The sequence below is a fragment of the Temnothorax nylanderi genome, unplaced genomic scaffold, assembly GCF_030848795.1.
Source record: "Temnothorax nylanderi isolate EJ_2023f unplaced genomic scaffold, tnyl_v1.0 TNYL_tig0180_pilon, whole genome shotgun sequence".
NCBI classification, from domain to species: Eukaryota; Metazoa; Arthropoda; class Insecta; order Hymenoptera; family Formicidae; genus Temnothorax; species Temnothorax nylanderi.
Genome location: NW_027249242.1, coordinates 323,189 through 340,061, shown reverse-complemented (window position 1 = coordinate 340,061; position 16,873 = coordinate 323,189). Strand labels below are relative to the sequence as shown.

The following is a 16,873-nucleotide window of genomic DNA, read 5'->3' as shown; positions in this document are numbered from 1 at the left end:
TTAATTTTTTGGAATAACTTATTTCCGTTGATCAAAGATCCATAATTTTTTTAGAAATATGTCTGTGGTAGCTCGAATCTATAACTTCCGCAAATTCAGTCTTACAATGTTGACACTTTGTATACTCGTTTAAGACTTGAGACATAAGACAGTATTGTGCGTTGCTAAAAACAAAGATTTAAAGCATAAAACACTGTCTTGAAATTATAAGTCAGCTATTCTGCTCAGACACTAACTCAATATACATGTGTGTGTTGGTGTATCTGTGAGCACATCCGTGAGATATAAGGTCTGTTTTCTGTTGCTGCACTGCTGAACTAGTGCACTCTAGTACACTAGTTCTGTACTAGAATGCACTAGTTCAGCAGTGCAGCAACAGAAAACAGACCTTATATCTCACGGATGTGCTCACAGATACACCAACACACATGTATATTGAGTTAGTGTTAGTGACGCCACCATGACAGGACTAGACGCCATGGCGCCATCTGCCCCGAGTTTTACACCAAACATTCCTAATTATAAAGCGATTTTTTTCCTTTTAACAGTTGGCTACTGTTTGAGTCTTGACATTGGTAGAATTGACGCCAATGTAAACGCACTTACCAGCCGAAGATTTACCCGCCGAATTCAAATAAAAATTATTTATTTATATTTTAAACAAAGAAATATATATTTAAATGAAAAGTAAATCAATTAATAAGAATGTACAAACGATGTACAAACGATGTACAAACGATTAAGCACAATAAACTGTGATTTATCATTATTTTTGAAATAATGAGGGGCTAACTTTTAGAGGTCTTGTTAGTAAAACTTTTTTATTTTTTTTTTAATTAACCAAGAATGTACAAACACTAAAAATCATAGTACATTCATGTACAAACGATGTACAATCCGAATATATTAATATTTTTGTATTTTGTTGTAGATGAGGGGGCAAATATATGGACCTTATTAAGCCGTATATGTGCGTATAGCCGTCGCGCGTTTGTCCGAAGAAATCCGCTCTCTCAACCGGTCACCCATCCAAGTAGTATACCGGCGCCTTGTCGCTTGACATCGATGATCGAACAGGGTAGTGGTGATCCTCTGACTCTGACGCTTCTTTCTTTCTTATACTTGCGTATTTTGGTGAGCATAAAGCTATCGCATAACAATATTAACAATACAGATATACGAATAAATCTTTTTTGCCAGTCAGCGTCGAATATTATTTTATATTAAATATTATTAAATATTTTATATTTTATATTAAAAATGCCATATGACAAAATTTGGAATATCAGAAAATTCTTAATAAAAGAGAAAAAATGCAATAATTATATAATAATAAATTTAATTTTTTATAAGTTCTAAAGTCTGTCAGCAACTTTTCGGAAATATTACAAATGCAATGTTGTATGTGAAACATTCAAAAATATAACGCGTGCAATGCAAATGTAATAATAGTTTTATCACGTATCAGAAATGTTTCTAAACCATTGCATCTGCAATATTTCTCCCGCAATATTGTAGAAAATTCACTGCCTGCAATTCAATTTTTCATTACCGACACAATCTTTCGGAGATTTTTCACAGGTATTTTAAATGCGGTGTTGCGTTTGATATGTTACAGAAATATTATTCGTGCAAAGTAAACGTAATAGTGCTTTTGTAATGCTTTGGAAATGTTTCTGAAATATTGCATCTGCTACATTTTTTTTGCAATATTACAGAAACTTATAAATATTGTAAACAACTTTCTGAAAGGTTTCAGACATATTGTTAATGCAATATTGCAAAAAACATGGTGCAGGTACATTTTTGAAATATTTTAGATGCATAGTTGCAAGTGAGATGTTAATGAAGTGTTTCTGCATTGTTTCTGAATATTTCAATATTTCAGCAACATAACATGCCGAGTGGGTACTTTAACTGTTTCAGTGACACTGATAGCGAAAAAGAAAATTGATTTTCTTGAAATTATTTTCCGCTTTTCATTTTTCTACTAAAAAACAATGAATAAAGTGTATTCTATTATTTTTTATGATCAAAATTATGTATCTTTATTTAAAATCCAGTCCGAGAATGAAGACACGACTCCGCCCCGGAAATTTTGACTTTTCGATTTTTGCACCTTTGTCGTTTTTACTCTATACCGGTTGAACTAAGCAACATAGACCAAAAATGCCTATATAAATTTTGTAGTCAAGCGTTCACTTTTTACAATAGTATACTATATTTCACTAAAATGATTTATTTTGTTGTTAAAAATCGGCACCGAAAAAATAGGGCCGACTTCACCCCGGTCTCCCCTACTACTAACTTATATTTTTACAATAATAGCAATGTCATTACTAACGCATGCATCCTAAATTTATAATTTCCCAATAATAGCAATATTACAAGCAATATCATTCGTATAATGGTCTGTTTACAATAGCCGGCCTTAAGCCACTGTGCTCACGCATTGGTATGTTCGCGGGTTGACTCGAGTTCATCCCGTAATCAATTTTGTTAGGCGGGCAAATGCAGTGCGGGACCGAGAAAGCGGTTCCGCACATAACACCACTATGTGAAGTATCCATTTAATCAGCAGATTTGTAAAATACGATAAATACGCTTATCTTCAGCATATAATCAGATGATTGATTTAAAAATAAACAATGACGCCCACATATCTCGCAGAAGCATTCGACTGCGTTTGTGCATTAAAAGTTGACAAGTTTAAACCAGCTTTACTGTTTACCGGCGAATATTGTTCGCTAAGGTTTGTTATATATCCCAATATTGCAAGATTTATATGGACAGATTTGTGTGAAATGTTGATTTGTATTTTTTACTACAAAAACAATAATATCAGAAAATTTGCGCGAAGTGAATATGATAAATTGGTACAACGTCTGATTTTCTTAATCATGTTACTTTATTACTTTACTTTATACTTGTTGTATACCTGTTCTTTTAAAAAAAAACGTGTTTTTTTATGTTTTTCGTGTGACACATGCTATAAACATATATATTTGGGGCATGATAAGTATTTTTTGTATGTAAATCTAAATAATAAAAAAACAGCAGGTTGTATATATCTGTTCTAAAAAAGAACAGATACACAACAAGTCTAATAAAGAAAATTGATTAAGAAAATCAGACGTTACTAATTTATTATATTCACTTGGCGCAAATCTTCTGATATCATTGTTTTTGTAGTAAAAAATACAATAGAATTATAAGCTCAAATTAAATCAAAATTTTTTTTAATAAACATTTTGTATGGAGCGTGTACACTTAATGCGTTTTTTTTAGCCTTTTCTAAAAGGTCGTTTGTCGTTTTGTAAAAATATATATGTATGGCTTGATTAATTTTCTCACTTGAGAAGGGCCGAAATTATGGCCGAAACGTTGTGAGTTCAAATATATTAATTTTTTGGCTAGTTGGGTCGAACAAAAACGATTTCTGTTTTAAATATATATGTAACAACGTTTTATTATTAGGTTAGTGCAAAAATAATTGCGGCTTTTAATCTTCAACTTCAAATGTGAATATCTCAGCTCATTGAATGGTCTATGTAAAGCATAATTTGTGCAATCTCTCTAGTGATTTTCAGTGGATCCGCATGAATAATAGCTCTTTATTAATCATTATCAAGAGCTTCAGGCCGACCCGCTTTATCTTCTAAGCTTTCGTTTCTGCTACGGAATTTGTGAGACTGTATGTTTCTTAGTTGATATTGCGTGCAGTTTCCCAAGCTTTACAACTCAATTTGAACTCACATAAGATAATCGTACGAATTTGCTTCTTTTCTATCTTCAATTTGATAGTTTGCAATAACTTCATATACACTCTAAGAAGGATAGCACTAGTATGTAATGATAGAGGGAAGTCGGAACTTTACAGTAGTATACCCCAATGACCCCAATTAAACTCAACTTTATGTCGAAGTACTGTACCGAAATTCAAAATGATTGCATCTTATTAAGCTTCACGAAGGTGAGATTTCGTATCTCTTGCGCAGTCAAAAAAATGTCAAACTCTCGTTCCAGAGTTTGTTTAATTTCCACGGCTATCATGGAGTCCATTCCAAGTTCGGCCAGACATGAATTTTGACTTACTAACTTCATGTCTTTTATCTCTGTAATATAAAAAATTATTATGACTTTTAATGTATTACTCATACTATAAACTGATTTAATAAAGAATATAATAAGTATATGCAAAAAGTAAGTCTATACTTTGAACCAGATACCTAAAATATTGGCGACAGTTTTTATCAGACTGTTAAATCCAGAAGATCTTTCTTTCTTTTTAGCTACGATCATGCTGCTTACAACCGGTCGGCTTTGAATTAAAAATTTATCGAGCTCGTCGAGACAGCAAGATATCGTTTGGTGCAATATGCCGGCACGGTCGGTAATCAGTTCCTTATCGTTCCCCTGCATGTCAGCGACGATACCCACGTCACCCACAGATCCCCACTGAATCGCCAATCCGGGTAATCCTTCCTCCGCTCTCTTCTCGCACACCCTCTCCATGATAGAGTTGGCCATGCCATAATTAGTCTGTCCAGCGTTTCCTCTACCGCAGGCACCGGAAGAGAATACCACGAAGTGCCGCAGTTGGGAGCAAATCTTTCTAGAAAGTTTGTCCAATATTTGCGTTGCTCGAGCCTTCGATTGGAAGGACTCCGCGAAGGTCTCCGCGGTTTGATTCTTCAACACGCTATCCTTCAGCACCACACCGAGATTGAATATCGCGTCCACCGGCGCTTTCCTTTCGGCAGTTTGCAAGAGGTATTCGCAGTCCTTGGGATCAGCAACATCGATATCCTTGATAATCAGCACATTTACACAGTACGACTTCCATAGTCGAACTTTCATGCGTTGATACCCATTTTTCATTCCCGTTCGCGATATCAACACGACATTCCTGGCGCCTCGAAATATTAACCAATCGGTCAACTCCAAACCAAATCCACCTAGACCTCCCAATATAATATAACTTTTATTTCTGAGACAGTAATAGCGACGATATGCGACAATGGGCTTGTCTAGAGGTTTATCCTTTTCCTGGATTTTTATAATTATCTATAAAAATATATATTTATATGTTAAAAATGCACATTATATGTAAAATAGGTAAGTTCTGTAAAACTATTGTTACGCCCGAGCTGTACACCCGTACCGCGCGTCATGCGAGTCGCCCGCTATGTTCTGGAATTCTGTCTCTCCCGTAAAAGAAGACGCGAATCGTCCTTAGCGACGGTTGTTATTTATCATTGATGTTCAGATTACGGTCCGGGAATCCGTCACGTTCGAACGTGTTTACCCGAGCTCCCTGTATAAACGAGCTAGATAAATAAATAAGTTCCTTTTCTCTGTTTAACGAGCCTTACTTCCTTGTGTGAGTGTCGGAGTACGCGTCGCGCGTGAGTGTGAGTGAGGAAGTGCGGCGGACGCGCGGCGAGCGTAACACTATTATGAATAATTCTCTATGCTACTATTAATCAATACTAGCGTACCTTTCCCATGTGTTTTCCACTCGCCATGTATCTAAAAGCTTCTTCGATTTCTGTTTTCGAAAAAACTTTTACTTGAATTGGTTTGATGACTCCATCTTTAAGACCATCGGCTATCATTTTGGACAACAGCGACTTATACTTGTGATCGCCAGGACACATCATTTTATCGAGTAGAATCCCATGAAAGCTAATACCTTTCCGAAACACAGACATACCTAGCGTATTGTTAGAAATGAGATCAAATTGGCCGATTTCCAGAAAACGACCATTTTGCGCCAAGCAACGAATGGACGCGATTAACTTTTCTTCTGCCAATGAATTTAACACGATGTCGACGCCGCGACCGTTTGTTTCTCGCATTATCATTTGTTCAAAGCTGGTATCTCGTGAATTTCCAATATGTTCATCCAGAATGATCGGAAACATCTTCTTAATAAAGTTCCGTTTGTCTCTCGTGCCCACAGTGGTGAACACCTCGCATCCTTCTTTGAGAGCGAGGTGAATAGCTGCTTGTCCAATACCGCCAGTACCAGAGTGTATAAGTATCTTATTGCCTTTTTTCATTTTCCCATGTATGTATAAGGCTAAGTAAACCGTGCTGTAAACGCACGGGACTGTCGCCGCCGCTTCGAATGTCCACGCATCGGGTATCTTCCAGCAGAAATCTTTATCTTTCACAACGACGTTTGCAATACAACTAGAAAGAATAATCTTTATTTAGTTTCAATTCTATAATATTACGCAACGTAATTATTTTTTGGAGCATTATTTACTCGCTATTACGGATTCCCATTACACGTTGCCCGTTGGCATCGAATCCTACGTATTCAAACCCAAGGGGAGTACATTGAAATCGTCCTCGCGAGATCGCTTGACCAGATACTAATTTACCAGTCGCAAGCATTACATCTTTGAAATTGAGCGATGAGTAAACCACACGCACCAAATCCTCACGACGGGCTTCGACAGATAGACTGTTCTCTATCCAACAAAGTGTACCTAGATCACCACGGGCCTATAGAAAAATATCAATTTCATAATACGTGACATATATATAAAACGAAATTTTATATCGTGTGACAGTACTCAAAAGACGAAAATACATAATATTATTGTACATTGATAAAGTATATCGATATGCTTTGAAAAGATTCATGTGGCATACCGTTTGGCATACATGAGCGGTAGGTACGGGTTCGGCTTCCGGTCGTGGTAATCGCAAATGTCTATATGATCCCCAGGTCTCATTAGATCGCAATACATTAATGAACATATCTTTTTGCAATTGATGTATATAGAAAGGATCCTGTAGAGAAAACTTAGGGGCTTTCTCATCTTGAATAAGCACACTCCTAACAAACTCTCCGCCTGGCTCTTTTCTCAAACAGTTAACAAAACCTAATAAACCGCATTCAAAATCTCTCTCTCCAACAATTATAATCCTACTCTTTTCCTCGAGCTTATTCTCATCGCTCACAAGCCGTTTTAGATCCTCCAGCCAATTAAAATTATTATTATTTATATAGACAACAATTCTCTTTTCTATCAGAATTTTCTTCTTCAGAAGCACAATCATTTCTTTGTCGGTGCGCTTTTCAAGAATAACATTTAATTCGTATTGCTGTAAATATTTGGTGTAGTTAACTACGTCGCATTTCTCACGTGACAACAGATAACCACCTTCTCTCAGAAATGACAAAAGTCGTTCTAACGAGGCTTGTTGCTTGGTCAAAAGGTTGAATCCGGCAACTATTAAGGCTTTGTCATCTACAGATGGTTTGTTTAAATCTCTAATTGAAATGTTCTGCGGTAGATCTGCTGGACTAAAACGATTCGGCGATGTTAATACAATGATGTTCGTTTGTATCAATGGCACATCACCAAAAGTCTCAAGCAGCAACGAAGAAGAAAGATATTCTGGTGCGACATCGTCAACATCTTCCACTAGCTCGATGGTTTTCACTTGGATAATTTGATGATCTTCCAGCGCGAGTTGCGCCGATATTCGAGTCGCTTCGTTCAAAGAAATCTTAGCGCGATCATGATGAGCTACAAATACGTGTTCTTCGATAAGAACATCCTGAGCCAATCTTCGGCGAGAGATCTGAGTGGTTTTTAAGCCTCGAATCTCTATTCCGCCAGCTATAATCGTGTCTAGTTCTCTGTATATTCGTATCGGTAATGCTGCAATAAGACAAAATAATACGCCTTATATATCACATCAGAAATTTTCTTACGCGACATTCGTCAAAACAAAATAGCTCAACAAGTGATTGAAGAACACTTACTTTTATCCTTGCATGTCGTATCTTCCATGCCAGCCACGCTGTTTCGTAGCATCGATGCATGAAGCTTAGGATTGATCACCAACTTCTGAATGCTCGTCGAAACACATAAGTCTCTGGTATCATATCCAATAATATACATCTGTATCATAGTATCCATAAACGTTACCCAATTTGTTTTCCAAACAATATGTCCTTTGTTGCCTGAAATAGATGCGCTATGTATTCCGCGAAACCAGCCGCTGTACTGGTAACCACGCAGTCTCAACTCCTTATAGATATCTCGAGCAGTTATATATTCTTCTTCATCGTTAATCTCCGGTAATAGATCTGTCCGAATCATTTCCTGTTCTGGATTCGATATCTCGTGCACTGTACCTGTCACAAGAACGCTATCTCTTTCGGTTATTTCAAACTTCCCATCTGTAATATTTTTATATATCCGATTATTTTACATACATTCTTATACGATGCTACTTTAAAACAACTCATCTCATAAATACCTTTCTGTATCGCAATCATCAATTTTACAGCATTACTTTTCGTCAAGTGAGTAGCGCGAATAAAGTTTACATCTCGAAATATTATCGGTATTGTTGTGTATGTTATCCCTTTCATCATACCGAAAGTTTCCCAAACGAGTACAAGATAACTCGTTGCGGGTAGCAAATTTCTTCCATCGATTATATGACCGTACATATAGTCCTCATCGTTGAGTGAGATTTCGACATATCTTTCTCGAGATTTTATGGACGTTTGTGTTTCAAAACTCGGTATATACCAATCTTTGGAGTGATCCCATCTAATGTGGCATTAGAATGCTTGTTTGTACATTATATAATTACATATATAAGAAATAGATATATTATTATTTATATATGTAATATATATATTTAAATAATAATAACAGATTCGATAATATTAATTTATTACCTAATAAATATAATTATAATTAATAATATATATTATATTAATAATTTTACAATATAATTATAAATAATATAAACATATATTTTTAATTTCTTTTATGTAGACATCATCTAAATTGCAATTTCAAATAATATCTTGTACCTGATCGATGGGGAAATCATAGGAGTTCCTCGACTAACTGGATATTCCACTGGCGGGTATAAATTAGCAACTTTCGGCTGTAAGCCACAGTTATACAGCCTTCCAATTCCTTGTAAAATTACGTCAATATTTTGTTCAGTGCGTCGAGTCAATACAACGTTCATTACTTCCGAACACAAGGATTCTTTCAGAACGTGCTGCAGAACGATATCTGGCGCAATTTCGATGGTCACTGCGTTACTTGAAATTAGATGCGTTGTTTGTTCAAAGAGAACGGTATTTAATATACTATATGTATGATAGTCCGCCGATGATAATTTTGATGCTGAGGTGAACCATTCGGTGCGAGGTATGGAAGTGCTGATCCATTTTGGACTCCGTTTCTTCGGCCGTAATATTACTTTGTTTAAATTAAGCAAGAGTTGAATTTCCACAGATGCAAGATAAGAAGTGTGATACGGTACATTGCAGTGTACCTCTTTCACGTGAATATTATTGATCTGACAATACAAAAGTACAAATTTAATATATGCAAATGCGGCAAGTTCGATACTTTGAAGATCATTAAACGAAGTTTTCCATTCGCTTATGAAATATGAGAGCTATTCAATCCTACCTGCAAGATTTTCATAAATTCTCGCACGGATTCTGTGGGTCCACTCACAACGCTGCTATTCTCGCTATTGCGACATATTATTTCAATATCCACTGGACACATGTTTTTAAGACACTCGTAATCAAGACTGACAATTGCCATAGAGCTACGAATTATTTTTCCTTCGGCACACGCCAAACCAATAAAATATGCTGATAAAATAGTTTGTTCGATGGTGAGACATCCATCGGCGTACGCGCAACCAAGTTCACCAGCAGAATGGCTAATCATGTAATCCGGAATAATTCCTAATGATGTTAGGAGATCTACTAAACCGATCTAAAAATTTATACAAATAATTTTATAGCTGAATTACTTTGAAGAATTCATTTCTAATAAATCAATAAAGTGTGGTGAAATAAATGTAGTTATGTAAGGAGATAATTCCACTGTAGTAGGATAAAATGACGTAGAAAGAATTTATATTGCTTCATCAATAAATATAGTATAATTGACATTATTTTATAGCTTCGAAGTATATTTTACCTGAATAGCAACAATGCCAACAAACATGTGTAACGCGTCTTCGCACACTTTTTCATCTGTCTTTGTCAAAATATCCGCGACACCTATACCATATGGTTTTAAAGTAACGTCGCACACTCTTATCGCATTTGCAAAGACGTGAAATTTTAATAAGCTTCGACCTGATTTTAATTAAAAAATATATCATTATTTAAATGCTACTGTAAATAAAGTATGGAACATTAAATACATATATACCCATTCCTGGCCATTGCGAGCCTAAAGCAGAAAATATAAACCAAACAGGTCTTTTCGCATTCTCGCAATTTTGAATTTCCCTTATTGAATCTTGTTGCAAAATATTCAGTATAGTGAATCCTCTCCATAAGTGACCATCTATGCTGTCCCCATAGACGTCGTGTATTAAACGGATATATTCTATATTTATCGGACGATTAGCGACCTATAATCGAAAATTTTTTAAAGCAAAAAGTATGATATAATGATTAATCACTAAAAAGATCTTGTTGAAATTGCTTTCGAAATGTCTACTAACATCGTTTAAGAATAACTTCACTGATTCTTCAGTGCTCCCAGATAATATTACAAGTCTTGGCAAGTCATTACTCGGTGTTCCATTGTTAACTTTTTGTTTGAGGTTCCACTTTAATAACATGTGAGCATTAGCTCCCCCGAAACCGGAAGAATTGATACCTATATAACCGTTTTTAAGTGGCATCGGTTCTTCGACGACACGAACAGTTCCATTTATTAAGGCATCTATATTTCGTGGTGATGTATAATTGATATTTGGTGGAACAAAACCGGTTTCAAATGCTATTATTGCCTTTAAAAATCAATAACAATTATAAAATGTAAATATGAATTAATTTGTTAGATATTGACTTATATATTATTGATAAATAAGTAGTGATATGCCACGTTTGGTCGAGCTGGATCTTTATAGCTTAATATTATTCTTGTGTGAACTTATATACTTTTTTCACTAAAACTGAGCGCCAATTATTCGTTAGTCTTGAAACACAGTTTTTCGTTGAAACCATAAGTTCAACATATTTAAATTGATTTAACTTATTGATGCTAATGTATATCAGCATCATTTAAGTCACTGTAAAAAATTTTTAACTTAAAATAAACTTGAAATAAATTCACAAAAAAATCAAATCCAGCTCAACCAAAGATGGTACATCTTTATTTGTCAAAATTATTTATCGATCAAAATTTCACTTACCATATATTATATGGAGGGGTAAAAGCCATAGTGGTGTAAGTCAAATTTTTTAAAATATTGACTTGTGTGCATAGATACAATTTATATATTGTATAGATTGCATCTATGCACACAAATCAATATTTTAAAAAAGTTTGACTTACACCACTATGGCTTTTACCCCTCCATATGTATCTCATTATGTTAATTCTAGAGATAACCGTGTAATAGAAGGTAATATAATGTAATAGAAGGTTCTCGCGATCCTTTAACCTTTGTGCTCGAGTACGATAGAATGACTTGTCAAACAATTTTTACGTAAAATAAATCTTCCTGTGTGCGTGCGTGTGTATTGCGTAAAATAAACATAAATTTTAAAATAATAAATAAATGCGAAAATTACTTGTTTTACCTTAGCGATCTGAGTAAAACCACTTGCAGCTTCAGCATGACCAAGATTGGATTTTACGGAGCCGATCATTAATGGATTTTTTCTGTTCTTACACAAAACGTTATAAATAGCATTGATTTCCAGAAGATCGCCGATTTTAGTACCGGTACCATGTGCTTCAATGTAATCCAAGCAAGATGTTGATATTCTGCACTCATCGTAAAATTCCGTTAGCAAAGCACTTTGCATAAGCATCGATGGATGTACTATTCCTTCTTCCTTGTAACCATCGTTGTTTGTTTTAATATGAGGACATATAGCATAAATCCTTTTCGCATTCTTTGCTTTTTGAAGGTATATCACTCCTATCGTTTCGCTACGTGAATAACCGTTTGCAGCGATATCAAAAGGTCTGCAGTAACCGTTGGGTGACAAAGCACCTAAATAATAAAAATATGGTATACATCTCTCAATATATACATATATACATATGTGGATCGGTATACGAAACTAATGCCTCCTAATTTTTTTTCTTTCGAATCTGGCGCCATAGAAAATTTTGCATTATACTGAGTTGTTACTTGAAATCTCTAGTTATATTATGTTGAGTAGTGTTGTGATCAGTTTATGTTTGTGTGTCACACGAATAGTTCAAACTGGTGTGTATTTTAAATACGCGTAACAGACAAGGTCGGTGATTGAATTTCTTACCGTGGAAGAAGCGAGTCCTATTGAAATTCATTTGTATTTCAGAAACGGTGTTATCATAAACATTTCTGAGACGCGAATAAATTTCAATGGCTGCGTGCAGCAGAAAGAGCAATTTAGCGAGCAATGAGTAATTTTTTTAAATGGTTTGCCTTTAGTTCTTCCCTGGATCCAAGTGTAGAAACCAATCATAATAAAGAATCATTGAGCGCGCATTGAGCTGCTTTCTCCGCTGAACGCAGCCATTGGAACTCACTTCTTCCACGATAAGAAATTCAACCACCGCCCTTGTCTGTTACGCGCATCTGAAACACACACCAGTTCAAACTGCTTGTGTGACACACTCACGTAAATGATCACAATACCACTCAACATAACTCGCAACTAGAGACTTCAAATGACAACTCATTGAAACGCAAAATTTTCTATGGCGCCAGATTTGAAAGAAAAATATTAGGAGGCGTATTACTTTCGTACTGACCCTCGTATATACATACTAGGTGCGCAACTAAGTTTCCGGGTTTCACACATAGATGGCACCAATAACACATGTACTCGACTTACATGTCTGAAGTTGTCTGAAGTTATAGCTTGGACATCTGTTAACAATAACCAGTCGTTATATAAACACATATCGCAACGCAAAAATATTTTTTCTAACAACGGAGATGTCGAGTTTTGTGCCAAATAAACAGCATTTGCGGGAAGCTTTGCTTTTCTGCTTTAACTTGAAAAAAAATGCAGCTGAAGCACGTCGTTTGCTTGAGGAGGCCTACGGCAAACATGCACCATCGAAAACTACCTGTGAAGATTGGTTTAAACGCTTCAGAAGTGGCGATTTTGACACTGCCCAAGTAGAACAAGTTAATCACAGAAACGTCAAGATGACATTAAAATGATGAATTTTATGTCATCATATGGTCAACGTCAAGAATCAGTTTGAAATGACTGACTTGTGACATGCTGTTTTACGAGACTCGTGATATATGTAACAGTATATATTGTTACAAATTGCATGATTAGTCATAATTTTCTTCAGTTTTCATAACATATTTTGAGTATATTCTTAAATAGAACGAAAAGTTCAAATAAAAGTCAAGGAGAAGTAGTGATTAATCAAGATTAAATGCTTCTAATGGGCCATTTTGACGTCATGATGACGCGTAAAAAATGATTACAGAATGATGTCATTTTGATATTTTCATGACTGATTTGTTCTACTTGGGTGAGGACAAGGAGCGCTCCGGAAGACCAAAAACAATTGAGGACGCCGATCTGCAAGCGTTATTGGATGAAGATGATACGCAAACACAAGATCAACTTGCGGAGGCATTAAACATGACTCACCAAGGTATTTCCAAACGTTTACATGCCATGGGAAAAATTCAAAAGGAAGGAAAATGGGTGCCGCATGAGTTGACTGAGAGACAGATGGAAAATCGAAGAGCCACTTCCGAAATTTTGCTTTTGCGGCATGAAAGAAAGAGTTTTCTTCATCGAATTGTTACTGGCGATGAGAAGTGGATATATTTAGAGAATCCCAAACGCAAAAAATCGTGGCTTTCACCTGGTGAAGAATCAACATCGACGGCACGGCCAAATCGTTTTGGAAAGAAGACAATGCTCTGCGTTTGGTGGGACCAGAAAGGAATCGTGTACTATGAGCTGCTAAACCGGGCGAAACTGTCAATGGGCATCGCTACCGACAACAACTGATCAATTTAAACCATACATTGCTCGAAAAACGGCCAGAATGGGACACGAGACACGAACGAGTGATATTGCAGCACGACAACGCTCCGTGCCATCGCAGTTCCATCGTCCAGGACACCATCAAAACGCTGAAATGGGATCTGCTACCGCACCCGCCGTATTCGCCAGACCTGGCGCCTTCCGATTATCACTTGTTCCGGTCGATGGCGCATGGCTTGGCTGGGCTACACTTGACCAATTTCGAAGAAGTGCAAAATTGGTTGGATGAATGGTTTCGGTCCAAAGACGCGTCGTTTTATTGTCGCGGTATTCATGTATTGCCAGAGAGATGGCGAAAATGTATAGCTAGCGAGGGACGATACTTTGAATAAACCATTTTTTGTATTTCTCTTGAAATTTTCCATTTTTTATTGATCAAAAAAACCCGGAAACTTAGTTGCGCACCTAGTACACGTATATAATATTTATATACACAGAAAAATTAAAAGATTACTTGTCTTATCGAAAAGACATATTTGACTTTGACAAAAATCTTATCACAAATGTTTTTACTAAAACTACACAGCCCGTTGAAATTTGTTTATTGTTCGTGAATGAGAAAATGTAATCCTTTAATTTTTATGTTTAATATATTACAAGATTAATTCGTTTCAATAAAAGTACCAAGACGAGCGAACTGCAGGTTTATAATTGAATTGAGACATAATTGTGCAGTCCCAATTATCGCATCTTCGCATTTGCCCGACATGATATAATGATAACCAAGAGCCATGGCATAGAGACCAGAGCTACAAGCTGAATCGATTGCATACGATGGTCCCTTCAGATCCAAATGGTACGAAATCATGTTTGCTATTGTAGATTTGCTACATCCAATAAGATTCAGACCATCCATCTAATTGCAGAAAGTTAACGATTACAAATTCTCGCACACAAATGATAAATTCAATAATCTCTTCTATTAAACTTATCAATTAATAATTTTCTGTACCTCAAGATCCTCAAACAAAAATTTAGCTTGCGTTTCAGAATAGGATACCGCTATGATCACGGCAGTATTCTTTCCTCGCAATTGCTTCGGATTGATCCCTGCGTCGATAATTGCCTCATAAGAATGTTCCAGTATCATTCTCGTGTCAAGTCCGAGTGTGTGCGCTTGGTCGAAAGATAATCCGAAAAAATCCGCATCAAACTTGTTCAAATTATTAACTATTCCCATACGGTTTGGTACGTCTGGATGATCTAACAAAATGTATAATTTCATGCAAAGGCGTTACACTCCTTGTTCACTTTTTAATAAAATTTTAGTTTAAAATACATATCCTTAACATATAACCACTAATTATTGCAGAAGGGATATGGCATATCCTATATCCACCAATCAGGCATAAATGCAGAACTATCCTAGGTATATGAATTAATCACCTCTCTTCCATCGTCCATGATCAGCTCTAACAAGATCTTTTTTATTAAATAGATTTTCTCGTAATTGATTCATATTATCTGAATCCGGAAATCTACCAGCAATACCAGAAATAACGATCTCCTCGCCAGAGTCAATACCGTTCCAGGAGCTATATGCTTCTGTGCCATTCATGATTTCAATTATTTTCTTCGGATAATCTAGAAAAGTGCTGTGTATTTTACATACTTATTTCTTTTTTACGTATTATATAATACCTGTCTTGATGTTCATAGTATCACTATGATATCAATTAAGGTTGGCAAAGAAATGAGAAATTTGTATAAAACTTACCTTTTTTAAAATAAGGTAAAGAATAAGCCAAGTGTACGTGCTCCATACAAAATCTTTATTTTAAACAATTTTGATCTAATTTGGTCTTATAATTCCATGTATATTTTTTACTACAAAAAACAATGATATTAGAAGGCGTTAAGTAAATATGATAAATTAGTAACATTTGATTTTCTTAATCATGTTTTTTTTATTATACTTGTTGCGTACATGTTCTGTTTTTTTTTTACTATTTATTATTAGATTTACACACAAATATACTTAGCATGCCCTTCTTATGTTACTGGTGTACAGCAACATAGCATATGCTACAAACATATTTGGCATACGTGGCATAAAGAAGACACGTAGAGTGTTTTTTGTATGTGAATATAAATTATGGAATTAAAAAATAGTACAGGTACACAATAAGTATAATAAAAAAAAAACCTCGATTAAGAAAATCAAATATTGCTAATTTATCATATTTGTTTGGCGCAAACCTGCAATATCATTATTTTTGTAGTAAAAAATACGAACGGTATTATAAGCTCAAATTGGATCAAAATTTCTTTCAATAAAAATTTTGTATAGAGCGCGTACACTTGGCGCATTCTTTTTACTTTCTTTTTGAAAAAGATAAGTTTTGTACGAATTTCACTCTCTTGTCACAAGTACATGTAGAAATCGTAAAAATATAAAATCTTTGATATCAAGAGACACGGAAGTGTCTCGCGCCAAGTATACGCGAAGCGAGACCGCACCGTGGATCAACCCTTATAGAAAAATACACTCAACCCATAGAAAAACCCTTAAAGTTGGGTGTGATTTCAGACCGCCAATAGAACGTTAACCATTTAAATGATGGTTAACCTTCTATTGGCGGTCCGAAATCACACCCAACTTTAAGGGTTTTTCTATGGGTTGAGTGTATTTTTCTATAAGGGAAGAGACACGGAAGTGTCTCGCGCCAAGTATACGCGAAGCGAGACCGCACCGTGGATCATTTACGCGACGCGACGAGTTGCGAGTACCCGAGATTTTGAGATCTCGATAACCAGTGAACGGATCAAGTTCTAACTAGGCTTAATGGATAGCTTGGACCAAATTTATATAAT

General features: G+C 35.6%; 1 protein-coding gene across 3 annotated transcripts; it reads right to left on the bottom strand.

The window, feature by feature from the left end:
• Positions 1–802: 802 nt before the first annotated feature.
• On the bottom strand, positions 803–16,567 carry LOC139778349 (fatty acid synthase-like). 3 transcript variants are annotated; one of them, XM_071716255.1, is made up of 17 exons: positions 15,446–16,556; positions 15,012–15,262; positions 14,684–14,915; positions 11,621–12,039; positions 10,534–10,824; positions 10,236–10,440; positions 9,999–10,159; positions 9,474–9,791; positions 8,858–9,357; positions 8,290–8,588; positions 7,790–8,209; positions 6,667–7,685; positions 6,275–6,516; positions 5,502–6,198; positions 4,230–5,067; positions 3,934–4,115; positions 803–1,146 (listed from the first exon to the last, which is right to left on the bottom strand). In XM_071716255.1, the coding sequence occupies exons 1-16, from the start codon at positions 15,615–15,617 to the stop codon at positions 3,940–3,942; spliced, it is 6,240 nt and encodes a 2,079-aa protein (XP_071572356.1). In that variant the 5' UTR covers positions 15,618–16,556; the 3' UTR covers positions 803–1,146; positions 3,934–3,939. The 3 variants fall into 3 exon arrangements, 2 of the variants coding, with proteins under 2 accessions (XP_071572356.1, XP_071572355.1); XM_071716254.1 differs by having other exon boundaries at positions 803–4,115; positions 15,446–16,555; XR_011719546.1 differs by lacking the exons at positions 803–1,146; positions 3,934–4,115 and adding an exon at positions 5,165–5,317 and having other exon boundaries at positions 4,990–5,067; positions 15,446–16,567.
• Between the last annotated feature and the right edge of the window lie 306 nt (positions 16,568–16,873).

Coding starts and splice junctions, on each gene's coding strand:
- LOC139778349 (XM_071716255.1), bottom strand. CDS start 15,617: ATGAATGGCACAGAAGCATATAGCTCCTGGAACGGTATTGACTCTGGC. Junction 10,160..10,235: donor CTCGCAATGGCCAGGAATGG/GTATATATGTAT, acceptor AATTAAAATCAG/GTCGAAGCTTATTAAAATTT. Junction 5,068..5,501: donor GTGGAAAACACATGGGAAAG/GTACGCTAGTAT, acceptor ATATTTTTATAG/ATAATTATAAAAATCCAGGA.